Source organism: Sciurus carolinensis, chromosome 4, assembly GCF_902686445.1.
Source record: "Sciurus carolinensis chromosome 4, mSciCar1.2, whole genome shotgun sequence".
NCBI lineage: Eukaryota > Metazoa > Chordata > Mammalia > Rodentia > Sciuridae > Sciurus > Sciurus carolinensis.
The window spans coordinates 108,461,755-108,487,085 of record NC_062216.1 but is presented as its reverse complement, the minus strand read 5'-3'; the positions used below and the strand labels follow the sequence as shown (position 1 = coordinate 108,487,085).

Below are 25,331 nucleotides of genomic sequence, written 5' to 3'. Positions count from 1 at the left end.
TTGTTAGGGGATAAATTTCAATTTTTTTTCATATATTTTAATGTTTTCTCCCAAACTTTTTTTTTTCTATTGAAATTTTTTTACCATTTGTATTTGAGGACAATTGCTTGAATGTCTATCTTTGGAACTGCTTATTTATTTATTTATTCCAGAGATTGGACCACTGAGCCACATTCCCAGCCCTTAGTGAGACCCAGCCCAGGGTCTCACTAAGTTGCTTAGGGTCTCATTAAGTTGCCAAGGCTGCATTTGAACTTCCTACCCTCCTGCCTCAGCTTCCTGAGCTTCTGGGATTACAGGCGTGCACCACCATGCCTGGCTTGTAGTTGCTTATGTATTGGTTGTATCATAAAATAAATCCTACTTTACATCTAAATTCGTTAACCCACAAGTTCTTACCTATGTGCTAATAAGACCACAAGTAAAATTGTGTTAAGTACATTTATTGTCCCCAAGGAGCTTCCATACTGGTGAGACAAGACCAGTGAAAATAAGAGAGGAGAATGATATACATTAAAAATGTAGGTAGCTTAAAGTACAAGTGTGGACATAGGCTATAAGATGCCACAGAGATCCAGAAAGGCAGGGAGACATTGCATTCTACAGATATTGGGAAAGGCTTCTTAGAGATCTGAGGGAATCTTAACAAGTGTGCAGAATTTGGTCATTCTACCTTCTAGGTGGAGAATACAGGACCCATGGCCCTAAGGAGAACATAGGACCCTGAAGGTTTGAGGTGAGCTGTCTTCTAGCAATAACTGGAGCTGGGGAAGGACCTAGAGATGGATACAAGGCCTTGAAGATTGAAGAATGGGGAGGCAAGGAAGGTTCATGGTAGTTAAAGGAGATGTTCTACAGTGGTCTAATCCTCCAACATCTCCATCTGCACCCGACAAAACATGGAATATCTTTTAAACAATAAAAGTTATTTCCCTTTCCGGCCAGCATACTTGTACAGAAATTAAATTGTCACACACTTGGAACTTCTGAGAAGCTTCAAAGGGTGAGGTGGGGTTGGGGGAAGCCCAAAACCCCTCCTGCAAGTATGAACCAGGGTAGCGGTGGGAGCTTCTTCCAAGTGCTCTCAGCTTCTAGGAGGAACCCAGCTCCTTGGAGAGGCCAGCTCTGCTTAAGTCAAACCCTAAACTCTGAGTTTCATTTTGCCTTAAGTTCTTTGCGGCACCATCTCATTCATGAGGAAGAAGGTCTATATGGGAAATATTCCTCTTTGGCATCAAAGGAAACACCAGGGACCAACAGAGGAAATCAGCTGGGCTCTGGGAGAAAGCAGTTTGGGCTAAACTGAGGGAAGGCAATCGTCGGGGGAGGCGAGGTGAGGTGGGAAGCCGAGGGCCAAGGGACCAACTAGGAAATTCTGGCGCTTCTCCCCTAGCTCACAGAACTCCGTCCAGCTGGAGCGGCCTCCCGGATCCCTGGCCGGGGACGCAGTGACCAACCGCCCCTGGCCAGAGCTTCTCAACTCCTGCTAGCAGCGCCCACTCCCCCGCGGGCACTCCCGGACCCCCGCCAGGAACAGTAGACACCACGTCTGAGCCTGGAAGTAGACAGTCCCTCCTCCTCCATCCGGGCAGCGTGCACCGTGCACCGTGCACCGTGCACCGTTTGTCTCAGCTCCCTAGTTTCTCTGCGGCTCCTCCCGCCCGTTCCTAGGGCCTGCCCCCGCCCCCCACACCTTCACACAGGTCTCCCTCTGTGCAGGAACACACAGGCCCCTTTCCTGGCCGTCTGCTCAGGCCAACGTCTGCCTAGTCTCCAGAGGACACTCTTTCATCGCTCAGAAGGATGGGGGAGGGATGGAAGTGGGGGGACTTCGCTCTGAATCTCCAGGTGGGAGACCAGGGTCAGCTACTCGGGGAACGTGCCAGTAGATGGGTCGGGGCAATCTCCAAAACTGGCCCTACCAACCCATCTTCAAGATTAAGGACTCCGGACAATTCATGAGCTCCCCTCTGCCACCACTTCCAAAGGCCCAAGCAATGCCCCTTCTCCCCCTACTGCTATTGCTTTCCTCTTTCCTCCCTTGTCCTTTTCGGTCCTGGGTCTAGAGCTCGTGGCATGTGCCTCTGCAAATAACCCCCTCCCCTTCAAACCCGGTAGAACCCAGAGGGGAGGGCTGTGAGGCCCCCCTTCCCGCCTGTGGATGGAGGGGGCAGTGCCGCAGTCCCAGGTGGAGGGGGGCCGGGGACCATCTCATCGCCCCGCCCGATCAGGCCACTGGGCACACAGGGGTGGGGGGCGAGAAGCCCGGCGGGTGGAAAGGGGGGTCCGGCCTGGGCAGGTGCGGGCTCTGGCAGGGCCCGGGCGGGCTCCGGGGGCGGGGTCTCAGGTTACAGCCCCGCTGGGGGCCGGGGGGCGGCCCGCGGTTTGGGTGAATTTGCCAGCCTAGAGAGGGACCGGGTGCATATAACGGGCGCCGCTGCAGGGAGAAGACGCAGAGCGCTGCTGGGCTGCCGGGTCTCCCGCCTTCTCCTTCTAAACCAAGGGCCTCCTGCATGAGGGCGCGGTAGAGACCCGGACCCGCGCCGCGCTCCTGCCGCCTCGCTGCTCTCCGCCCGGGCCCGGCTCCGCCAGGCCCCGCGGTGAGCCATGATCCGCCTCGGGGCTCCCCAGACTCTGGTGCTGCTGACGCTGCTTGTTGCCGCTGTCCTTCGGTGTCAGGGCCAGGATGTCCGTAAGTTGCCCACAGTTCCTGCTTGCTTCTCTTCAGTGCGTTCTTTCTCATCCTCGTCTCCAGCCTGCTGTGGCTCTGGAGCGGATGAGTCGGTGTTAGAGAGGCTGTCGGAGTGGTAGAGAGTCGAGATTTAGGCGCAGGATATGAGGGACTCACTAAGCCTAGTTCTGAAAGTGAAGGGCTCTGTTCCAGCGTCCTCTGCGCGGATCGCGGCTGGAGGCATTTGCAGGTCTCTATATTGAGCAAGAATATTGAACTTGTAAAGGATCCGAGAAGTTTGCGCACCGATATAAACACGCTCTTTTCCATCAGTTCTGATAGGTGCACAAGCGTTCAACTCGCCTCGCTAAAGCACTTCGAGTTCAGCAAAACAGACTATGGCCCATCGAACTTAGAAGAACTAGGAAAGAGATCGATCCAGGGAGCGAGCAAACGCGTAAAGGTTGACTCCATAACCTTCCAGGGGTTGGAGGTTAGGGGGTTTAAAGAAGAGTTAGACAAAGAGGACTAACTCTGACACTGGTGGGCTGGAATCTGAGGCCACAAAGAAAGGCTTCGGAGAGGAGCTCCGGGACCTCAGCGCCTTTCTTGAGTTCCCTCCCCCTCCAGGCTGAACCCAGAGTAAGGTGCAGCCCTCATTTCGGCTTCCCCCTTCCTCTCTTCTGGTGAAGTCTACAGAAGCTTCCCTTAGGAGAGGCCTTCTGAAAGGCGAGATAGCATTCCAACCAGACCTGCTTTTCAAATGACCCTGAAAATAGCACCCCCACCCTGAGGTCTTGCCCCCATTCCTTCACGAGGTACTACAATGAGTTACTTTTCTAAGCTTCTGGAATTCACTGAGCCAGGCTGCCCGTGTGTGTGTGTGTGTGTGTGTGTGTGTGTGTGTGTGTGTGTGTCAGGGGAAGGGGACATGGCTGGTTGGTTGCTGTAACTTGTTTCAGCGGAATGTTGTTAGAGATGGCAGTTTTACAGTTTGGTCCAAAGGCAGTTCGGACCGCACCTTTTCACTGCCCCCTTTGAAAAAGTCCACTGTCTGGGATTATATTCAGGACAAACGAAGCCTGGAAAGTGTATTAGGTAAAGAGGATTTTTTTCCACGTGTTTGGGCACGTTTCCGATGGCTGGGATTCCAGCCCCGTCTTTGTATGTTGCAGATTGTAAATCAATCGCAGGTGAAACTTTTTGGGGGGGAGGGGGATCAAAGTCTCTCTTCCTTGGAGGCTGGTGCGCTCTCGCCTGCCACCAGGCTGTAGCCAGAGATGGTTTGGAAGACTGCGGACCCAGGCGGACTTTCCGTTCATTAGAGACTGATTCCGGCGGGGGCAGGGCTGGAGTTCGCTGTGCAGCAAGAAGCCAGGGAGAGAAGGCTGGCCGCATCGCCGGGTAGTGTACTAAGCTTGAGTCCCGCTCCGGAGCATTTGGGGAATATCGTGTGCCCGGACGTGGTCTGGGCTCAGACTGTATTCTTGTTCAAAATTTGCAAGCACACACCCAACAAAGCTGTCTTCTTGACTGTCCTCCGCCTAAGTGCCGAATGAGATTTAACAGGGTGACTAAAATGATCCCCCAATTTTCCATTAAAGATTAGAGGCGCTCGCTTAAGTGGCAGAGCGTTCTCCCCCGCATCTTTTCCGGCATGGAGTGAATTCCACAGCTCTTTGGGTCCAAACCTTCCAGTAGCCGCTCCTCCTCCCAAGGGAAGTTGAACCGCTGATTTTACACACAGGCTCGTCCCCTTTACTCCGGGCGCACCCCCACCCCCGCATCGCCTTGGGTCTGCAGACCCAAAGATGTGACGTGGGGGAAAAGCGCAGCCTGCGTGGACGTCAGGAATGTCAGAAACCTCGAATCCGCCACGCCCCTCCTCCCCATCTTTCCACGAGTTTGAGAAACTTCTTGGCGTCCGCGTCTTTGACCCACATCTGCATTTCACAGCCCTCGCCTCTGAAAGTGCCCCTGGCTCAGGGGAGAGACTTCAATCCTCCTTTGTGAGGCTGTTTGCGTTAGGAGATTGGCAGCGATGGCTTCCAGATGGGGCTGAAACCCTGCCCGTATTTATTTAAACTGGTTCCTTGCGGAGACCTGTGAATTGGGCTCTGTATGCACTCGAGAAAAGCCCCATTCATGAGAGGCGAGGTCCAGTGGGTTCCCCGGGACTCCCTGACCCCCTCTCCCACAATGCCCCCCTGTACCAGCCCGCCACCACCTCCCGGGCTCCAGCCCTGCGCGAAGAGGCGGCAAAGCAAAACAGTTCCCCGAAAGAGGTAGCTTTTAATTGGTCTGCCACAAAGAATCACTTATACGGCGCTTGGGTAATGAAGGGAACCGGATCAGGCGCGCAGGGATGCTATCTGCAGCCGTTTTCGTGCAGCAATTATGGTAGTGCTGGTCTCCTCCGTCCACACCTAGGGGATCCGGTTACGATGCTGGCTCCTTTCAGGGCCAGTCATTTAATCCCACATTTTACTCTCCCAGTGTCTGCAGGCGAGCCGTGTCCAGAGCCTCAGCCACAAAGAATCTGCCAGTGGCTCTCACACCCAACTCTGCCCAGCTCCGCCCCTGCGCCCGCGCATCCCGCGGGTTGTTCTTAGAGAAATCTGATCCGCTTTCTCCACGCACCCGCCTCTCCCGGCATTTCCCCCTTTCCTTCCTGGGCCCTCTTGGATGAGAGTGGGCTCTTCCATAGTCTAGAACGGGCACCATTACCGACGTCCCCTCTCCTCCTTCACCTTGCTCGTCTTCTGCATTCTATACCTCCAACTATTTTAGCGGTGGGTGTGAACCAGCAGCTTCGATGTTTCCCCTGGGATCTCCTCACCTTCCCGATGATGACTATCTTACCTAAAGGGTAAATGGATTTCTTTTAGTGGAAAAGAAAAAAAGCAACATTTATCTTGAAATTTGTACTCTGCTTCAAGAGCAGTGGGCAGACCCGTTACTCTCCACGCTTCCTGGGTTTGTGGCTCCGTCCTGTTATTCATCCCCTGCTGTTGCCATTGCTTTGGGGATTTTGATGAGAAAAACAGCGCTGGGCGCTCCCTAGCACGTGGTGCGGGCTCTTCAGCCCTTGGCGCTTAAAGGACTGCTCTTGTCAGCACAGGTTTCATTTGCAGCATGAATTCCAGACGGCAGGGCGCTGGTGGAGAGGGACCAGTCCGGTGCTATTCTTCATCTGCATTCTTGGAGGCCAAGCCTGGTCTGGCCAATCTTAGCCCAGGCCAGGCACTTAAAGTCTCCTGCCCCCCAAATTGGGGTGCTGTCTGAAGAGGGAGACAGGGCCTCTCCAGGGAGGGCCACACGGGAGGGGTCAACCCTGGGGGTTCTTCGGCCTGGCTTGTCTCTCAAGTCATTTATTAGTCTGCTCTGGCCCCAAGTGTGTTGTTCAAATGTGCCTGCTCCTCTTCCTAAATTAGTCCTAATGCTAACATGGCATAAAGTATTCTAATTCTAATATCCCTCCTTTCCCTGTCCCCCTCCCTTATATATCCATTTTGTGGAGCCTGTCCACAGATTCTAATTTTATGGATCTACATTCTCTCTGAATTTTAGCTGTCAGTTATATTTAGCAAATTCCACAATTCCTAGAGGAAGGTGAAAAGGAAGACCTCTCTTCTCTTGAGCTTCTCACCGTTCTTCTGTCTCCTCTACCTTTAAACTCCTTGACGTACTGTTCAGTCTCATCTCCTCCCCCCACTCACCTTCCAAATTACCCCCATCACCAGGTCTCCCCCATATTGGATGGATGAAAAGAATATAATACATTGAAACCCCTTAACCTTAATTGCTGGGTCAGAATTTTCACTGTGAATAGAGAACAGAGTGCAAGGCACATACTAAATATTTGTGGACTGCATGGAAAAATGAGTGAATTTTAGAAAAGAATAATTTAAAAATTTTCTCTTTTAGTTGGGGCCCACATTCTTCAGCATTTCAGTGATGTCAAGTTGACCACGACCTCTTTCTCTTTCTCTTCTGGCTCCCCACCCCATCTGCCCTTCGCTCTCTGCTTGCCCCTCCCCACTTGGTGCAGAGGAGGCTGGCAGCTGTTTGCAGGATGGGCAGAGGTATAATGATAAGGATGTATGGAAGCCTGAGCCCTGCCGGATCTGTGTCTGTGACACTGGGACTGTCCTCTGCGACGACATAATCTGTGAAGACGTGAAAGACTGCCTCAGCCCTGAGATCCCCTTCGGAGAGTGCTGCCCCATCTGCCCAGCTGACCTCGCCACTACCAGTGGTCGTAATTTATTTATTTATTGTTCAATATAAATAAATTACTTGCAGGCACAGCACCACCCCACCCCACCATGGATGTTGGTCATCTCTGCGAAGCAGAGGGGCTGGTTATCCATGGGACCCCAGCAGCAGAAAGGGGCAGAAAGGAAAGGCCACTTCTCATTTGTAGGTTGAAAACCAGTGAGCCTGGGACACTGGAGGGGTCCTTCCTTACCCAGCATCTCCAAAAAATATGCTTCTGACACATATGGAAGTACAGATGTAATTCCATAAAAGTGCCTTCTCTGAAATCAGACCTGCCAATTACTAGAGCCACAATGGAGAGCAAATAGTCTGGCCAAACCATGAGTTAATTCCTCCTCTGCCACCTTCACCTTGTCATCTCCATGGAAGACCTCCAAACATATGGTCCTCAGTATAGAGGAAACTCTGCCAGAGAGTAGGGAGACAGAGGAGGAGGATTGCACTTTGAGGTATGGAACATTGGTGGTATTTCCTCTTTGCTTTTAACTCCCTTGGACTTGACCACCAATTGAGAAGTTAACAGAAGGAGGAGGGGGCTGGGTTCTGGAGTTCAGTGGTAAAGGGTGAAGATGGTGCTATGGTAGAGCCCCGTGTGCCTGCACTCTGGTGGGTAGTTATAAACTGCCCGCCAGAATCAGTGCTGGTGGATGATGATGTATGCAGGGACCCCTCCCTAGCACTCAAACAAATGTCCTGGTTCACTGTAGGATGAGTGGTGACACATGTCTCGGTTTCTTGGGTGACCCTCACTGTTCCTTTCCTGTCTAAGAGGAGAGGACAATTGAAAGGGGAGTGAGAAGTTGCCTTTCCTTAATACTTCCCTACCACAGGCTCCTTGATGACTGAGGGGTCCAGACCAGTGAAGTGTTGATTGCCCATAAGATTTCTCTGCTGTGGCTGGGGAGGGAATCGATTTGGGATTTGGGGTGGCCCTGGCTGCAGTGCTTTTGGTAACTTCTATGTCCTGCTGTTTTTTGTGCTTGCTTCAAGGAGACACAACTCCAATGTAAGACTTTCTAAATCCCTAATCTCTTCTTCTGGGAGGGCTTAGGGTTGGGAAGGGCTTCTGGCTTTCTTCCTTGATGGCTGATTCCAGCTTGGGTTCTTTATTTTCTCTTTGCTCACTGGGTTCATTTGCATGCTGCCTGGTTTTTGAATAACAAAGTCTGGGACCCCTCCATTTCTCATGGGTCTTCAACAACCCGAGGGCCACAGTGACCTTAACATTCCAACAGAGGGGTTCAATGGAGTTACAAGAAGTTGCCTCCTTCCTTGGTTGTGTCCTCTGATCCACTAAAAAGAGTGTTTGAATGATAAGAACTTATCCATCTTAAAAATCTTACCATCTCTTCTATTTTTTTCCTTTGCAGGAAAACCAGGACCAAAGGTAAAGGCTTTTTTCATTTGCTTTTGTATTTCCATCTTCAGAAGCAATGCTAGGCTGAACTGGCCTAAGGTTCTTTATTTACTTATTTATCTTATGGTACTAGGGATCAAACCCAGGGTTTTGCTTTACCCATGAGCTGCATCCCTAGCCCTGATTATTTCCTTACATATCAGAAGATGTCTGTTTCAGAGAGCATCTCAATATTAGGACTGCTAGATGTGGTTTTGCACTTGGGGTTTAGTGACTTACTCAGCTTAACCCTGTGAATGTTTCATGTTTCAGGGACAGAAAGGAGAACCTGGAGACATCAAGGATGTAAGTACACATTATTCTCACATCACGAGCATCTGCTGCTCTAAATGGTTGTTGCTTGTACACTCCTCTAACTGACCATCCTGTGGGTCTCTCACAGATCGTAGGACCCAAAGGACCTCCTGGGCCTCAGGTAAGAAAGGGAGAAGTCCCTTCCTCCATCCCTTCCTTGCTGCATCTGATTTACTAATCTGCAGGTTCCTGAACTTGTGGTCATCTCACCATGTTCTTCACTTTCAGGGACCTGCAGGAGAACAAGGACCCCGAGGTGATCGCGGTGACAAAGGTGAAAAAGTGAGTAGAGAACAACACTGCTTGACCTCTGTAGACTCCCCAGGTCCTCCAAGGCCACCACGTGCCTGACTACATCCTCTAGAGCTGCCTGTAATCAGATGGCTCTTGAAGAAACACTGCTTTCCACTGACGCCCTTGTCTTTTTCTGCTAAGGGTGCTCCTGGACCTCGCGGCAGAGATGGAGAGCCTGGAACCCCTGGTAATCCTGGCCCCCCTGGTCCTCCTGGCCCTCCTGGTCCCCCTGGCCTTGGTGGAGTAAGTATCCTTATTTCCCCTTCCTTCAGGCTGTCCCTCCAGAAATGTGGCTTCTAAATTGCTACTTGCACTTACCTGGCTGGCTCCCAGGGCTGCCAGCAGTGTGTACATAGCCTGTCCATGGGTTTTGCCCCCAGGCCTATAATTGCATGGAATCATATTAGGCATGAGACTGTGGTGCTACAGACTGACTGCCCCCCACAACTCACTGGGTTTCTATAAAGAAAGTTTTCAGTTACCTGATTTCCTGGCCTCTGTGCCATGTGGTTGATTCTTGGGGGTGGGTTTAGGGGTTTAGGGAAAGGATGACTGGGCACTTGTATTTCTTTGGAAGAGGAGTGACCACTGTCCTTGGAAGACATTTATTCTTGTTCCTTGCCAAGTACATTCCAAGCAACTATTCATTCTCATGAAAGAGCCCCACTGAGTAAAGGTGTGTGGCTAAAGCTGTGCTTGGAATTAAACCAATCAACAAATTATATTATTGCCCAGTTTTTGCAGGTTTGCCATTTTGATATTTGCTGTTTTAAATTCTCAAACTTAAATGGGTTCATAGATGTCTTCTATGTTTCTTATTGAGGTATTTCAAGACTGTTGATTTTAGTCCTTTGCTGGGCATTAAAGTTTTAGAGAACAAAAACCACCTTTAAAAGTGATGTTCTAGCTATATTTCCCAAAATATGTTAAATAATGTATGTAACGTTTTAGGGTATACAAATAATTCTATACAATGAAATACAAGGAACTGACACTCCTCCAAATAATACTTCATCTTCTAGGAAAATGTGTTTGCCACTGTAATTTTTTTCAAGTGTGAAAAGAATAGGATTTATTCAAGTATTGCCACTGTCGTTTAGTAACATTCTCCAAACTCTTTCTCAGGCATCATTGGTGATTCTGATTAATGCTTGATTAGTCTCTAACAGAGATTATCCAAGTAGACTTCTTTATCTCTTGATACAGCTGCCTAGCAAGTAGGAAGAGCCTATGGCCTTTCAACCTCCTAATGTTGTTGGGTTGATTTGCAGAACTTTGCTGCCCAGATGGCTGGAGGATTTGATGAGAAGGCTGGTGGTGCCCAGATGGGAGTAATGCAAGGACCAATGGTAAGAAAAGACGCCAGTACTTTGCAGCCAAAAATGGCAGAAGGTGGTCCTTAGGAGAGCCAGAGAGTCTGACAATCTCTGCTTTGCAGATAATTGCTTAGAGCAGCTCTTCTCCTTCAGTTATGTAACCTCCCCTTTAGTTAGCCCAAAGCATTTGTTTTTTAATGGTGATGGATGCCAGTTTTAATGATGCACTGGAGTGACTAAGAAAAACAAGGATGGAGAGATACATATAGTTGATGTGTTAGAAGGCCAGTTGCTATTGTTCTTGGAATGAGAACTGAAGAATGCAGACAGCAGCTACTGTTCTCCAGCATCCACAAGACTTCCAGCAGGAAATCTCAGCCCTGCAGTTCTGACTTGGCACATGCTAAATGAAACTCAGACTTTGTAAACATGGCTTCCATCCAGGAGAAAGCAAGGCCAACTTCTCCATCCAAATGGTGCTTATAAATAAAAATGGATGGTTTTGTGAGGAGTGGGAAATGAGAGGAAGCAGCCACTGTAGGCCCCCTGCCCATAGAGTATCTTCTTGTCTTTTGTCCAGCTTTCGACTAGGAGAAGGTAACACTTTGGAGGCTGATGGTGAAGTATATACAGTAAACTGTCATTTTCTGTTCTAATGCAGGGCCCCATGGGACCTCGAGGACCTCCAGGCCCAGCTGGTGCTCCTGTAAGTATTGAATATTTTCCTCTTGGGGGTGTTGTAGGTGCATGTCAAACTCTCTGGTGTCTTAGCACAATTTGTGGGAGTCAACCTAATATCCTCACTTTCCTTTATAGGGCCCTCAAGGATTTCAAGGCAACCCTGGTGAACCTGGTGAACCTGGCGTCTCAGTGAGTAGCAGCAGAAGCCCCACCCCTCCCCTGGGGAGCCTCTGATGATAGATCCTTCAGATCCCAGCTGCTGCCCCCTTCTGGATTCTGCCAGATCTTTCCCACAGTGGGATGGTCCAGGGGAAATTAAGATGTCACTTCCTAGCTATGGGAGAACTCTGGAAAAGAACCATATGTGGTCAGATCATCAGGAACTCTGTCATGACTGTCTTCTTTCTGGGGGTCGCCCCAGCCTGCATTATCCATCACTTCCTGGACAACAATCTGCTCTGCACCTTGACTCTGACCTTTCTTTCTTATAGGAGAATGGGCTTTCAAAACTACTATCCCTGAGTTTTATCCACCATTGGGTGTCTCCTCCTCTAACCATCTTTACTTTGTTTGTAGGGTCCCATGGGTCCCCGTGGTCCTCCTGGTCCCCCTGGGAAACCTGGTGATGATGTGAGTGTACCTGGGTAGTCAGATGGGAATTTGCCTCCTTCAAAAGGGCCTTGAGAGGGTGTGTTCTTGGGGATGATGGGGAGGCACTCGGGTTGGAAGCATCTTGAGGAACAAGACCAGTCAGTCTGAAATTGTGGTTCTATCTTCCATGTGCATGCCCACTTGAGACTTAGCTTTCAAGTTTCCTGGAGACTGTTTTGGATCCAATGAGAAGGGAAATAATTAAAACATCATTAGCCTCAGGAAGGGAAATTGAGAAATGAGAGAAGGGAGAGGAAAAACACAAGGCGGAAAGATGTAGAGAAGAACAAACAAAGAGAGAATCATTCAACACCCCAACATTATCTCAATTGTAAATGAGTTAGAAAAGCTCAGCCTGAGTCAGGATGTCTACAAAGGATGCAAATAAAGTGAAGAGACAAGAGTTGGCTCTCTCAAGCTGCTTTAATGAATAGCATTAGACAGTAACATCTCTTGAGGTTAGAGCAGACTAGCCCAGTCAGCAGAGCCCAGCAGAGGAGTCAGCCATTCAGGGGAAGTTGGAGGTGACAAGGACCAAGGAGCTTGCAAGAGTAAATTGTGACCATAAAGGCATCTGGGGAATGGTAGTCTGAGGGAGGTGGGTGACATGATTAAGCTGGTGGGCAAAGGCATGGAGAGCTCGGGAGAGATGCTGCTCTGGGGCATGCCACCTGTGCTTAATGTATCTTCCAAGAAAAATGAGGTCCTCTCTCTCCATTCAGGGCGAAGCTGGAAAACCTGGAAAAACTGGTGAAAGAGGTTCTCCTGGCCCTCAGGTAAAGCCCCATTGCTCCTGGCCTCAAATGTCTCTCCCAGAGTCCCCCTTCTTGCACCATTCAGCACATGCAATTCAATTATCTCCAACTAAAACCAAGTACTGGTGGTGCCTGCTGTGTGCGCCTTTATGCTGGCAGTCATGTTTGTATGAGCACAAGATGGGGAGGCAGTGTCTGACTGAATGAGCCAACCAGGTGGTGGGGTGCACGAATGAGCTGGCTTTGCAGGCTCTTGGCAGCCCGGGACAGCCTTTGCCCATTCTACTCTGTGCCCTGAGCATCTTCTCCTTGGATTTCAGGGTGCTCGAGGCTTCCCAGGAACTCCAGGCCTTCCTGGTGTCAAAGGTCACAGAGTAAGTATCACAGATGCTGGGTTTGGAAGGAAGGGGTTGCTTGGGAGAAAGGAATGTGTATTTCTTCCTGCCTGAGTTCCTGTGTGATTGAATGCTTTCTCTCATTCCTTAGGGTTACCCAGGCCTGGATGGTGCTAAGGGAGAAGCTGGTGCTCCGGGTGTAAAGGTAAGGGGACCAGAACCCACACAGCAGGGGGTGGCCAGCAACACAAAGCCTTTCTTTTCCAGCTAAGGAGATACTGCAAAATTTATGGAGTTAGAACCTTAGAACACGTGTTAGTTGGGAATACCCAGGTCTGCATCCAGCTTGGGAATTGTCCCTCATAGAACTGAAGTTATTACAGTATGTCAGTACTAGCTGAGTGCTAGCTGGTCAGACCTTTCTGTGGCTTTCTTGGGAGTTTTCTGGAAGTTGAGGCCCCAGACACTGACCCTGTGTGTCTTTTTTTCCAGGGTGAGAGTGGTTCCCCTGGCGAGAATGGTTCTCCAGGCCCAATGGTGAGTATGAGGGTCACCAGCAGGAAGGCCACCAGATACTCTCAGGACCCTCCTAATGCCTATCAGATGGCTGCACATCAAACACCAGAGCTTCCTTTGTGCAAAGTAGATATCCAGCTTTGTAGATTTGATCTGATCATGAACAAAAAGCAACATGTACATGTAGATGGCTTGTTTAAGATTTCACCAACCTTTCCTTGAATAGCCCTGTTAACACACACTTGAATTATATTTCAATTTTAAAAATTCTGTTTACTCTCACCTCTTAGAGGAGCTTATCTATTCTAAGAAGAAGTGCTTATAACATGGTTCTCCATAGATAGCAACAGGAGCACTCCTGAGTTCTGCCTGATAGAAAACCCTGAGCTGTGCTCTGGGGAGTCATGGGCTGGCCAGGAAGGCAGCACCGTCAACCATTCCCCACCTTAGCCTCCTGGACGTGGGCAGGCACTGCAGGCAGAAGTGATCACACTGAGCACTATTAAGCCAACTCACACTTGGGCTATGTGTTCCAGGGTCCCCGTGGCCTGCCTGGTGAGAGAGGACGAACTGGCCCTGCTGGTGCTGCGGTAAGTAATCAACAAAGCCACCATGTGCCATCACTTTAGAGTTTACATGCTTATTACACTTGACCCTCAAAATAATTGGCAAGGTATGGGGAGTATCGTAGTCCCAGAAGAATTCATCCTGAATGTGCCCATAAAAAATCTCAGGGCTGGGTCTGCACAGTGGGAGGACAGGGAGGGATCCAGGAGGGTTGGTTGGTAAGAGCAGGGTTCTCTCTTAACCAGTCTGGATTATTCAGGTAACCCCTTCAGCATCCTTCACGACTCCCAATCATTCCAATTGGAGTTTATGGAGAGACTAAACTAGCTATAGCTCCATGCAACTCTGCTGTTTCTGGTTGCTCAGATGATGGTGTCCTAGAAAAAATATCAACAGTCTAGCTTTGACTCATGAGCTTCTGCACTTGTTGCTGCCACTATATGATACCAGTGGCCTCCATCCTCTGGGCTCTTCCTATGTTTAATACCTTATATGCTTTGCTTCATCTAATATTCCCCCACATCCTGTGAGGTCGGCTCTATTTTCTCCCTATTTTATACAAGAGGAAACTGAAGCACAGAAAGGTTAAATAGCTTAAGACAAATGGTGCTTTGCAGCCTCAGACTCTGCTGGCCTCTAGTTAATGTGGGAAATTACTAGCAAGGGGATTGGCAGCCAATGGAGGGCGCAGGTGCCAGATGGAGGCGGTTAGCTTGGATCCCTTAGCAATAGAGAGGCCTTGTAGGTGCTTGGTCAGGCGAGTGATGTGATGAAAGCCGTGTTTAGGAAAGATTAAGCTTTCTGTTGGTTCCTACCCCAGCCACCAAAGCTCAGAGGCCCCTCCTCCCAGGGCTAGCCAAAATACATCGCTTCACTCAGTGGTGCTGCTTTCCATACGATGTATTTATTTGGCAGAAACTTCCCTCAATTTGCAGATCAGTTAAGTAACAAGCCGTTGACCCATTGGTCAGTCAGAACTGCTGAAGTGCCTCTCCCCAGGGTCACTTTGAGTGAGAGGATGAGAGGGTACCATGCCTGCCAAGAAACCCTGTGGCTTCTACAGACTAGCGGAACCATAACTGGGGGCTTTTTAGCAACACTCTGAGCCATGGTGACTCACCCATGAGGGATGAAGATGATATCCCCTGCTATTGTTCTCCCTCTTTCCTGGGTACAGTGGGCCCTGCTTTTCTGTTCTCCTTGCTGTTTCCAGTCCCCAAAGTAGTCAGCCTGGCAGTGAGTATATGAGATTTGGCTTAGAAGATTGACTACCATTGTTTTTGGGCCCTTCTTTGCCCCTCCTCCCTCTGCCTATGCCTCTACTCTGAGGCATCCCAGTGACTTTCTGAGCCTGGACTTCCAGAAGGTGGCATGCAGGCTCATGAGTTCCCTGCCTTGGGCCAGATGGGACCTTTTCCCCAGTCCTGCTGCAGGGACAGCTGACAGGTGCTATCCTAGCTTTGACCTCTCAGCTCCCCTTTGCTAATGCCAAACCCTGGGCTCTGCTGGCTGACCCCTGGAGGGATCATGCCCCAGGGCTTCCCCAGAAACACAGTTTTCCAAAGCAGCCAGGCAGCCTAGAGGGCTGCAGGAATCCTGAGGCTGTATGTTCCCTCTGATGTTTTTTAGGTTAAGTCTTGTCTTGCTTCCCTGTTGACTGTCAGTCCGGAGAGTTTCAGGGAAGAGAAATGGACCATAGCCAGGAGGAAGATTGAGTCTTATTTCCAGCAGGAGCTTCCCACAAAGCATCCTTCTCCTTTGGCTTCTGAGGAGAGACAGACTGGCAGGCGATGCTCAGCTAGGGAAAAGTCTCCTCTTGACCTGCTGGGGTCCTGTGCCAAGGACCAGGTCCCAGGCTTGTCTCTGCCTAGTCAGATGACTACTAGAGTTAGGGTCAAGTTCCCTGGGCCTTACAGGGCCTTGAGAGAGGATCTGGAAGGTGCTTATTACCTGGGAAACCCTCAAAGTGCAAGTGCTATAGAGAAGGAACTGGCAGACTTGCCTTGCTCTGCAAAGTTGACTCTTTTGGGGGCAGGAGCTCAGTGAGTCCGTTACTCTGCCCCCATCATGGAGCTGCTGTCTGGGCCACCAGGAGACATCCTTTAAGCATCTGTTTTCCTTAAGATCAGATTATCTGGGGAGGGGCCAGAGCACAGAGGCAGCCTGGAGTTTGCCAAGAGGAGATCCTAACCAAGACCTTACCATGCCTTAACCAAGCAGGCTAACCAAGCCTCGCAAGTGCTTCCTCTGTGCACAGGCAGCACACTGAGTCAAGGGCACTGCTGGGCTATTTCATTTCCCTTCACCCAATTCACCAAGTCTGTTAATAACTCTGACTTAAAGTTAGGGATATTTGGGGTCTAAGTTGAAATTTAAGAAATGATGGGCTACTTGGGAAATCACCTAAGCTTCATTAACTGTGACAGTAAGTTCATGGCTGCCCTCTGACACCCCCTGGTGCAGATGACATAGAGGGGATCCCTCGGTGGCTTCCTGTAGCTCACACCTAGCCTTCCTTTTGCTCAGCCCTGAGATATCCCTGCACAGTGTCTCCCATATTTACTGTGGGGGTGGACTGTGAGCAGGACAACTGGACCTGTGGGCACTTCTCACATGGCTGCTTCTTTCTCCTTGCTTGCAGGGTGCCAGGGGCAACGATGGCCAGCCAGGCCCCGCTGGGCCTCCGGTAAGTTCATTTTGTCCTCAGCAGGAGGTTGAGCTTGTTCAGTCCCATTGAGTAGCTCAATGAAGACTGCAGGGTGCACATTGTACCTGGTATAACCACAGCAGCAGCTGACTTCTATTAAAGGAGGGAGAAGGGGAAGGAATGTTTCTTGAGCAACTTGATCAAGCTTAGAAGTTCCACTTTTCTCAGCCACCCATTCAGCAATTTTTTTGAGCCAAGAGGTCAAAGAAATGACTGCTTCTCACCACATGTATACTCAGAAACTTGCTTTGCCTTCTGAAGACAAGCAAAGCAAGCATATCTCTGGAGTTCATAGGGGACATAGGCAGTGGGGACAATTGCTATCCAAGGACTCTCAGCCACAATGGACATAGAGCAAAGTCAGTACAAAGCAGGAAAGGAGCATGAGATGGGTGTCTGTCTTTGGGGGCTGATGAGATTCTGCCCAGATTGATTTGCATTCACCTCTCTCCTCTGCTTTTTCTCTCCAGGGTCCTGTTGGTCCTGCTGGTGGTCCTGGATTCCCTGGTGCTCCTGGTGCCAAGGTGTGTGCCCTGCTGAGAGTCTGGAGGGCTGAGAAACCCCCTTTCCCATTACCTGTGCTAGGAACCCCTTGACAACTCCCCTTCCCTTCTGAGAAGTCTCCCCCACCCCACCCACTGTGACTCCCCACCAAGGCAAGGAAGAAAGCCTGATGTCTAGGGTGACCACTGGCAGGGAGGGGAAGATGGGATGATGGACGCTGGAGGTTCTGTTATAGCTTCAGAGTGGAGAGAGGCAGACAGAAGAGAAAGAGGGGATGCCCCAGAACCCCAGGAGGAAGAAGAATATCAGGGAGAGAAGCAAGGAAGACAAATTTGTGGAGGGATCCAAAAGCTAGGCAGACCCAGGGGTTGCTGGAGGGAATGGGCAGGGGAAGAGGCACCAGCACAGTAGACTTCTCCTTGCTCTCCTCTGGCCCCTTCTTGTTTCTGCCTCACTTGGGGAGCTGGGCTCTTCTAAGCCATGTTAATGGAGTTCTTCCAAAGATGAATAGAGGCCAGTGGGAGGCCAGCCAGTTCAGGGAAAGGCCCGGCAGCCCAGGAGGGATTCCAGTGTGAACGTCCCTGGGAATGAATAAGGAGCCTCCGTGTGTCACTGGCATCAGGTTGCTTTTCCCCTCCTGGGGGTTTCCATGGCAACCAGACAGTGTCTGAGGCCCTGGGAGCCCGGTGAAGGAGACCCATTGTGAAGAGGGACAGCGGAAGGTGAGGGGGCCTGACCTTTAGAAAACAATAATTACAAAAGTGAAGCAAGAATGTTGAGAAGAAACCTGAGGAAGTTCTGACCTCTCTCCAGGTCAGCAGTCTTCCCCAGGGACTCCCCATCCAGAGAGCCCAGATCTCAGCAAGTTGTAACTTTCAGGGAAGAAATGACAATAAAAACAGAGGCTATTTTGCCTAGGAGAGGGCTGTCAGAGGCGGAGGGGAATTGGGCTGCTGTTAGAGCTGGAAAAAGGAGAGTTGGACCTCCTGTCCCAGCTTGCTTCTGCCCTGCCTTTCTGGTACTTTAAACAGGCTACGGCCAGAACCTGGGCTGCACTGATCACCCAGCAGCCAGGTAGGAGCCAACAGCACTTTGAGCTAAGAAGCTCAAGGAAGCAGAAGTCCAGGTGCCTGGAAATTCACCTCCATGAGCCTCCATTCTTTCATGGAGTAGAGAAACAGAAGCTGGTGGGACAGAGAGCAGTGTCTACCCTTCCAGACCATCTGTCTGTCCATCACCCCCTGGCACTAGATGGCAACTTCTCTACCCAGTTTTCACTGATGGGTGCAGACAGACCCAGCAGGCGGCCTGTTGCTATAACGAAGCAGGCAACTGTGTGATTGTGTTTGGGGACTAACAATGCAGAGGCAGGGGTGGGAAGTCATCAAGCCATCAAGCTCAGTCAGGTGGGGACAAAAATGACAAAGCCCATGTGTGTGAGCAGGTATGAACCTGTGTGCTTACACTCAAGGGTGGGTACATGCAGCTGGCCCTGGCCTGCTATGGTACCCTCCTCTCTTCATCTTCCTGTCCTCTTTCCAGGGTGAGGCCGGCCCGACCGGTGCCCGTGGTCCTGAAGGTGCTCAAGGCCCTCGAGGTGAACCTGGCACTCCTGGGTCCCCTGGGCCTGCTGGTGCTTCTGTAAGTGCAGCTCCTTGTTGGCCTGGAGGGTCTAGGGTCTAGGGCCTTGTCACTCCTGACTCTATGGAACCCTCTGAGGGGTGTGGACATCAGTCACCTAACCTTTATTCTGGCCCGATGCCTGCCCTCTGACCTCCAGACATGTCTCTGACTTCAGTCTTTCCCTTGAAACAATGTACCCTGAAGTGGACCCCCCGTCCCAGATCCCTGCACTGGGGCCTGGAGGGCTGGAAGGTGATTAGGGCTCATTTTTTGCTGCTTGTTTCACGGTGACACTATCTTCTTGCTCAGGGTAACCCTGGAACCGACGGCATTCCTGGAGCCAAAGGATCTGCTGTAAGTGCCGCCTGGGGCTGCTTCTGGTGGGATCAGACCTTCCTCACTCTTCCTCCTGACACTCCCTCTGCTCATGTCGACAGGGTGCTCCTGGGATTGCTGGTGCTCCTGGCTTCCCTGGGCCCCGTGGTCCTCCTGGCCCTCAAGGTGCAACTGGTCCTCTTGGTCCGAAAGGTCAGACGGTAAGAATCTAGTAGTCACCAAGTCCTACCTACGTTCCTGAAGTCAGATTTGGGAGCCTGTCCTTCCTGTGCTTTCCTGACCTGACCTCACCCCAGTGTCTTCTGACCAGGTTCTGCAGGTGGGAGAGAACCCAGTGTGAGTACCTGCCTCTCTTTTTCATTTAGGGTGAGCCTGGTATTGCTGGCTTCAAAGGTGAACAAGGCCCCAAGGGAGAACCTGTGAGTATATGCCCACAAGTCCTTGTCTTCCCTGCTGCTGTCCTGGGGTACAGAGCATTCCCTTAGCCCCACTGCCCCTCCCCAGAGCCCATCCCCCATCCACGCCCTCTCCCATTAAGCCTGGAGGACTTCACAGGGCTGAGAGGACCCTGAAGCAACCTCTGCTCGCAGTTTGAGTATTACATCATGTCTCTCCCCTGGGCCACTTTCCCCTTCCCGTATGGCCTCTCTTCCTCAGGTGCCCCAGCCCTAGAACATTGCCAGGGCCATTTCCTCCACACATGGGGCTAGTGCTTGCCCCAGAGCCAGTGAAGACTCATCCTATTTCTCTTTGTGTTGGTCTCAGGGTCCTGCTGGCCCCCAGGGAGCCCCTGGTCCTGCTGGTGAAGAAGGCAAAAGAGGTGCTCGTGGAGAGCCTGGTGGTGCTGGGCCCATTGGTCCCCCTGGAGAAAGAGTAAGTGGGCGAGAAGTCTCTATCTTACCTCTGGCCCTGTGTTCTTACCAAGTCCCATGACTTTTCCTGAAAGCAAACTCCTCTTTTCTCCATCCATTACCAGAGTGACAGCGATCCTTATCCTATTTGTGCCCTCTACCCACAGGATGACACAAAATAGTTAGCTCCTTTCTCAAAAGGCAGGGGCAGGCCCAAGAAGTTAACCTTTGCAGGCCACAGCGACTGCTCCAAAGAAATTGTCTTGGTGGTTCAATGGGATGGACCCCCTGGAGCCTGGCTGGGCTGTCTCCAGGCACTGTTGTGTTAGGAACATTCTCACTCACTGCATCCTTCCTGCTTCTTCCCAGGGTGCTCCTGGCAACCGTGGTTTCCCAGGTCAGGATGGTCTGGCAGGCCCCAAGGTGAGTGGGGATAGAAGGGCTGGGCCTCTTCCTGCATCTCTGGTTACAAGGTATCCTACTGACTCTGTCTTCTCTGGTGTAGGGAGCCCCTGGAGAGCGAGGGCCCAGTGGCCTTGCTGGTCCCAAGGGAGCCAATGGCGACCCTGGCCGTCCTGGAGAACCTGGTCTTCCTGGAGCCCGGGTAAGTAAGGGAGCATCTGTTGCCCCTGGTTTAAGACTCAACCTCACACCCTGCCTCCCTCCCTCCTGTGCTGCCAGGATTGGGAGGTCTTGGGCCTGTCCCTGATAATAACACCTTCTTTTCTCTCTTAAACAAAGGGTCTCACTGGTCGTCCTGGCGATGCTGGTCCTCAAGGCAAAGTTGGCCCTTCAGTAAGTCCATCATCTTGGACTGTGGAGGGTGGAGGGTATCCTTGGGGATATAGAGGGAGGAGAGACAGGAGTGTAGGTGAGGGAGCCTGGAGTACCATGAAACTTGAGAATTGGATCAGGGGATAGATGATAGGTTTGAGGCCATGTGTGGCCTGTGCAGTAACCTTGAGCCTTGAAAATGCCACCTCTTCATGCGTTTGGTCCTCTCCTGGGGGTATAAGACAAAGTCCAGTTGTACTTTCAGGGGCAACTGTCTGAATGTAGCAGCACTGTGTTACAGATGGGCCCATGTGTATGCTGTGGGCTGCTGGTTGCAGCCTCGGTGAATCCTGTGTGTGGCTGATGGCTCATCCTGTGCCTGCCACACAGCAGGCATGTGTTTAGATATTGATGGATGGATGTGGTCAGAAGGTCTATGTTCTGAGAATGGCATCCTCTCTTTCAGGGAGCCCCTGGTGAAGATGGTCGTCCTGGACCTCCAGGTCCTCAGGGGGCTCGTGGACAGCCTGGTGTCATGGGTTTCCCCGGCCCCAAAGGTGCCAATGTAAGTAATAATTTGCTCTTCCATTTCCTTCCATGTGGTGCTATCTCCCTCCTTGCTCCTTGGAAAAAGGGCTGGAACCTGAACAGAGCTAACTCAGGAGAGTGATGAGTGGATCTCTGTGCCATGAACAGTTCTGGCCTCCATGTCCTATAGGAGAATGTGTGATCTGGGGGATACCCAGGGCCCCTTAGGCCTCAGGATATCATGGACATGCTATTGTGCTCTAGGGCAGTGCCCAGTGACACAGCTGCCTCTGAATACAGGGAAGGGCTGATATTTGGCTTTATCCTCTTTTATCTATCAGAATATGGCCCCAAACCCCATTCTCTCCAGCCAGATTTACTTACTCCTCTGGCCACTCTCTCTACAACCCTCCACTTCATGATCCTGCTCTCTTTTTTCTCCAGGGTGAGCCTGGCAAAGCTGGTGAGAAGGGACTGCCTGGTGCTCCTGGTCTAAGAGTAAGTACCCTGCCCCACTGCCTATGGCTTCATGTTGGTTGGGTACCTGCTGGTTTAAGGGTGGCTCCCTTAGGTGTGATCTTGGGATCCCTGGGTAGCAAGAATTGATTTCTGTGGCTGAGTCCATGCTGGGCTGGGCCTTTTGGGATCATGGCTTGCTGCAGGTCAGCAGGCTGGGGAAATGGGGAAGGCTTCCATGGGAGACAGCAAAGAAAAGATGGGGGCCAGTGAAGGAGGGACAGGAAGAGGTGGAAATGAGTTCAACTGGAAAATCATGACGGTCTGGAAACCATGTGTCAAAAAGTACATCTACCCATTCCTGGGGGGAACTATGGAACTGAAGGAAAGTGTGAGTCATTACATCATCTTTTTCTCTGCCCTCTAGGGTCTTCCTGGAAAAGATGGTGAGACGGGTGCTGCAGGACCTCCTGGCCCCGCTGTAAGTACCTGCCAGTCTCTCCCAGTGACCTCGTGGGCAGGGGCTTGTAGGGTGGAACAGGGGAACCTCAGGCTCATTCACTAACGGAGCTGACAGATGTAGATTTGAGTTAAACCAGGATACCAGACCCATCTGCTGAGATGAGATGTCCCAGGAGGAAGTATGGACCCCATCGTGGTGCAGGGAAGTATAGGTAGTTGGTGGGAGTGAGGCATATGTACACACATCGACTAGATAGTGCAGGAAGGCATTGGTCTGCCCACCCTGCTGACCACCCCAGGACCCTGCTAGCTGTGGCTCTTGGTTCTCAGGAGCATTAGCTCAACCTACCTTTTCTTTCCCTCTTCAGGGACCTGCTGGTGAACGAGGCGAGCAGGGTGCTCCTGGGCCATCTGGGTTCCAGGTAGGTGGCTGTCCAGTTCCTTCCCACACCTAGGATTATCTGGGGTAGCAGCAGGCACCATGGGTAGAGGGCCTACCCCTGTCATGGGGTGCAAGGGAACACAGTTTTGATACCCTGGTTCTTATTGCTTCTTCCTTTGGGTCTGCCCAGTGTCGTGCCTCCCTGGAGGACTGAGGCAGAAAACTCACTCATTTGCTAACCCTGTCACTTTGACTTCTAGGGACTTCCTGGCCCTCCTGGTCCCCCAGGTGAAGGTGGAAAACCAGGTGACCAGGTGAGTATGGAGCTCCCTGAGCCTGTAACCTGTGCTAATGTGCAAGAGACATGGGTGAGAGGACCTGAGTAGCCCATGAGAACTAAGAATGTCCCAGACCCACGTCCCAGCTCTTCACAGATGATGCATTCTGAATTCCCATAGAGGGCTGTCCCCAGTGGACTCTGGATCATGCTGCCTTCGCTCTTTCACATGCTTCTTTGTTCTCCAGGGTGTTCCTGGTGAAGCTGGAGCCCCTGGCCTTGTTGGTCCCAGGGTGAGTGTTCTGTTGGCCATTACCGGGCCTTCTTAGGCCTACCCTTTCTGTGAAGTTCTGCCAACACTTCCCAGAAGGGAGGTCCTAATTCCCTTTCTGCCTCCCTGCTTCTCCCTGACCTCCTTCCCACCACTCTTGCCTGATGGCATCTTGTCTTTCTCCCAGGGTGAACGAGGTTTCCCAGGTGAACGTGGCTCTCCTGGTGCCCAGGGCCTCCAGGGTGCCCGTGGCCTTCCTGGAACTCCTGGCACTGATGGTCCCAAAGTAAGTCAGACTGGTTCCTGTAGGGGTCTTCTGGGAGTCTGGGGAGGCCCCACTGAGGGTGGAGAGGAAGGTGAGCTGCTCAGAGGGAAGGCAGAGTAGCAGAGGCAAGTGGAAGATGGAACTGGAAAGGAGATCTGGAGGAAGGGAAGGAAAGAGGACTTTGGGACACTGGTTCCCAGGCTATACACTGAGGCCCTGGAGAGGTGCTACCCACCATAGACTCCTCTTGCCTTCTACCTAGGGTGCATCTGGCCCAGCTGGCCCCCCTGGGGCTCAGGGCCCTCCAGGTCTGCAAGGAATGCCGGGTGAGAGGGGAGCAGCTGGTATTGCTGGACCCAAGGGAGACAGGGTAAGTACCAGGTCTGAAGTACCTCTCCCCAGAGCCATGACTTTGCCACATTCCTGCCCCTCATACTCATCCTCTATCCCCTCTGGATGAGAGTCTTGGTTCCCTCTTCTTGAGGAACTTGGAGACCCCACTTCAAATCTGCCTTTTAGTGCCACCCTCTCCCCATCTCTTTATCTTAGTCCTGTTACTTCTTGTCATACACCCTGAGACCACAACAAAACCCTCTTGGGCAGGAACTGAGCCCTGGAGCTCTAGCCAGGGCAGGACTAAGATAGCCAAGGGATCCTGGAGCGCCCCTCTGAGGCAGCTGGTTTTTTCTTCCCCCAGGGTGATGTTGGTGAGAAAGGCCCTGAGGGAGCCCCTGGAAAGGACGGTGGACGAGTAAGTGAATGCTTGTTGTAGGACTTGGAAATCGGGTGGGGACAGATACAGGGGACCTCACGAGTCTCTGGCATCAGAGGAGGGAAGAAGCTGGGACTGAGAACTCACAGAGATTTATCTGCCAGACAGTGAATGGAAACTCTGGGGACCTTGGGCAGGATATAACCAAGGCCCACTGGGGTGGGCCCCCATGTGTCTGGCCCTACTCTCCCTGCCTCCCTAACCTTTGCCTTCTCTCTCCCAGGGTCCGACTGGTCCCATTGGCCCCCCTGGCCCTGCGGGTGCAAATGGCGAGAAGGTGAGTCATGGCTGGCCATCCTCATTCTGCCTGCCCTCTCCCAGAAAACCACCTTCTCTTCTCCTGCCAGAGAAGCTGTGTCTCCTCCTACTCACCAACCATTACCCCTCTGCCACTGGGGTTCCTGGAGTGAAGGGTGGGGGTCCTCTCAGCAGGGAAGCCATTAGCTGTGTACCCCGTGAGGTGGAACAGCTGGACAGGGTAGAAGTTGCCTCAGCGAAGGCCCTGAAGAGGCTGTAGGGGTGCCTGAGATCACAAGGAGAAAATAGGCTGGGGTATACTAGGGCCCCGAGTCCCCTTTCCATCATCAGGGCTTCCTGGAAACACTTGGCTCTCAGAGGGCCCCACTTTGGTTCCCCACCTCCTCATTCTTGGCTTCCTCCACAGGGAGAAGTTGGCCCTCCTGGCCCTGCAGGAAGTGCTGGTGCTAGAGGTGCCCCGGTGAGTATCTGCCTCTCTGAGCTGGGCCTCCAGCCTCCAGGAGCCAGGAGCCCAGCTCAGTCCCTCCACCTCACCCTGCAGGCTGTTTAGCCCCAGCTCCTTGTCCTTTGGGTCTAGGAGTGGGAGGAGAGATGGGAAGGGAAGGGAGAAGTCATGTGGGCACAGGATGTGGTAAGGGCTCAGGGCCTTTGAGTCAACATATCCTTTGACCAAGAAAGGCTTTCTGCCCTTGGTCCCTTAGTTTAGGATCAGACAGCTTTCAGATGCCTTCTCTCTGGGGGTGACTGGATATGAACTTGGGTTGAACTAGGCAGAGAACTCTGAGCTCTCAGAAGGGAATAGAAGCGGGCAAGCAGGGGGTACTGACCTTCCCTGGGCCTGCTCTTTTCACAGGGTGAACGCGGAGAGACTGGGCCCCCTGGACCTGCTGGATTTGCTGGACCTCCTGTGAGAATCTCTGTTCAACCCACTCTCACCCCACTGCATGCAGGCCAGTTACACATCCAGTACCTGATAGCATCTTTTAGCCTGTTGGGGAGGGAGAGAAGCATAGAAATTACGGAAGAGGGAAATGTTCTCTCTCCTTCTCTCCTTTCACACTTCCTTGTGACTATAGCAGTCCTGTCT

The 25,331-nt window shown here is 51.6% G+C and overlaps 1 protein-coding gene across 2 annotated transcripts in view; it reads left to right on the top strand.

The window, feature by feature from the left end:
- The first annotated feature begins 2,457 nt into the window (after positions 1-2,457).
- Positions 2,458-25,331, top strand: part of Col2a1 (collagen type II alpha 1 chain) — a 30,796-nt gene continuing 7,922 nt past the window's right edge. For both annotated transcript variants that reach the window (XM_047549053.1, XM_047549052.1), the window contains exons 1-38: positions 2,458-2,692; positions 6,723-6,929; positions 8,323-8,339; positions 8,622-8,654; positions 8,752-8,784; positions 8,892-8,945; positions 9,099-9,200; positions 10,229-10,306; positions 10,935-10,979; positions 11,090-11,143; positions 11,531-11,584; positions 12,328-12,381; positions 12,681-12,734; positions 12,847-12,900; positions 13,188-13,232; positions 13,748-13,801; positions 16,420-16,464; positions 16,956-17,009; positions 18,532-18,630; positions 18,922-18,966; positions 19,050-19,148; positions 19,314-19,367; positions 19,714-19,821; positions 20,169-20,222; positions 20,305-20,403; positions 20,541-20,594; positions 21,040-21,138; positions 21,546-21,599; positions 21,985-22,038; positions 22,388-22,441; positions 22,662-22,715; positions 22,927-22,971; positions 23,137-23,235; positions 23,477-23,584; positions 23,912-23,965; positions 24,210-24,263; positions 24,651-24,704; positions 25,098-25,151. In XM_047549053.1, coding sequence (XP_047405009.1) covers positions 2,608-2,692; positions 6,723-6,929; positions 8,323-8,339; positions 8,622-8,654; positions 8,752-8,784; positions 8,892-8,945; positions 9,099-9,200; positions 10,229-10,306; positions 10,935-10,979; positions 11,090-11,143; positions 11,531-11,584; positions 12,328-12,381; positions 12,681-12,734; positions 12,847-12,900; positions 13,188-13,232; positions 13,748-13,801; positions 16,420-16,464; positions 16,956-17,009; positions 18,532-18,630; positions 18,922-18,966; positions 19,050-19,148; positions 19,314-19,367; positions 19,714-19,821; positions 20,169-20,222; positions 20,305-20,403; positions 20,541-20,594; positions 21,040-21,138; positions 21,546-21,599; positions 21,985-22,038; positions 22,388-22,441; positions 22,662-22,715; positions 22,927-22,971; positions 23,137-23,235; positions 23,477-23,584; positions 23,912-23,965; positions 24,210-24,263; positions 24,651-24,704; positions 25,098-25,151 — 2,517 coding nt within the window. In that variant the 5' untranslated portion in view covers positions 2,458-2,607. The remainder of the gene's footprint in view (positions 2,693-6,722; positions 6,930-8,322; positions 8,340-8,621; positions 8,655-8,751; positions 8,785-8,891; positions 8,946-9,098; positions 9,201-10,228; positions 10,307-10,934; positions 10,980-11,089; positions 11,144-11,530; positions 11,585-12,327; positions 12,382-12,680; positions 12,735-12,846; positions 12,901-13,187; positions 13,233-13,747; positions 13,802-16,419; positions 16,465-16,955; positions 17,010-18,531; positions 18,631-18,921; positions 18,967-19,049; positions 19,149-19,313; positions 19,368-19,713; positions 19,822-20,168; positions 20,223-20,304; positions 20,404-20,540; positions 20,595-21,039; positions 21,139-21,545; positions 21,600-21,984; positions 22,039-22,387; positions 22,442-22,661; positions 22,716-22,926; positions 22,972-23,136; positions 23,236-23,476; positions 23,585-23,911; positions 23,966-24,209; positions 24,264-24,650; positions 24,705-25,097; positions 25,152-25,331) is intronic.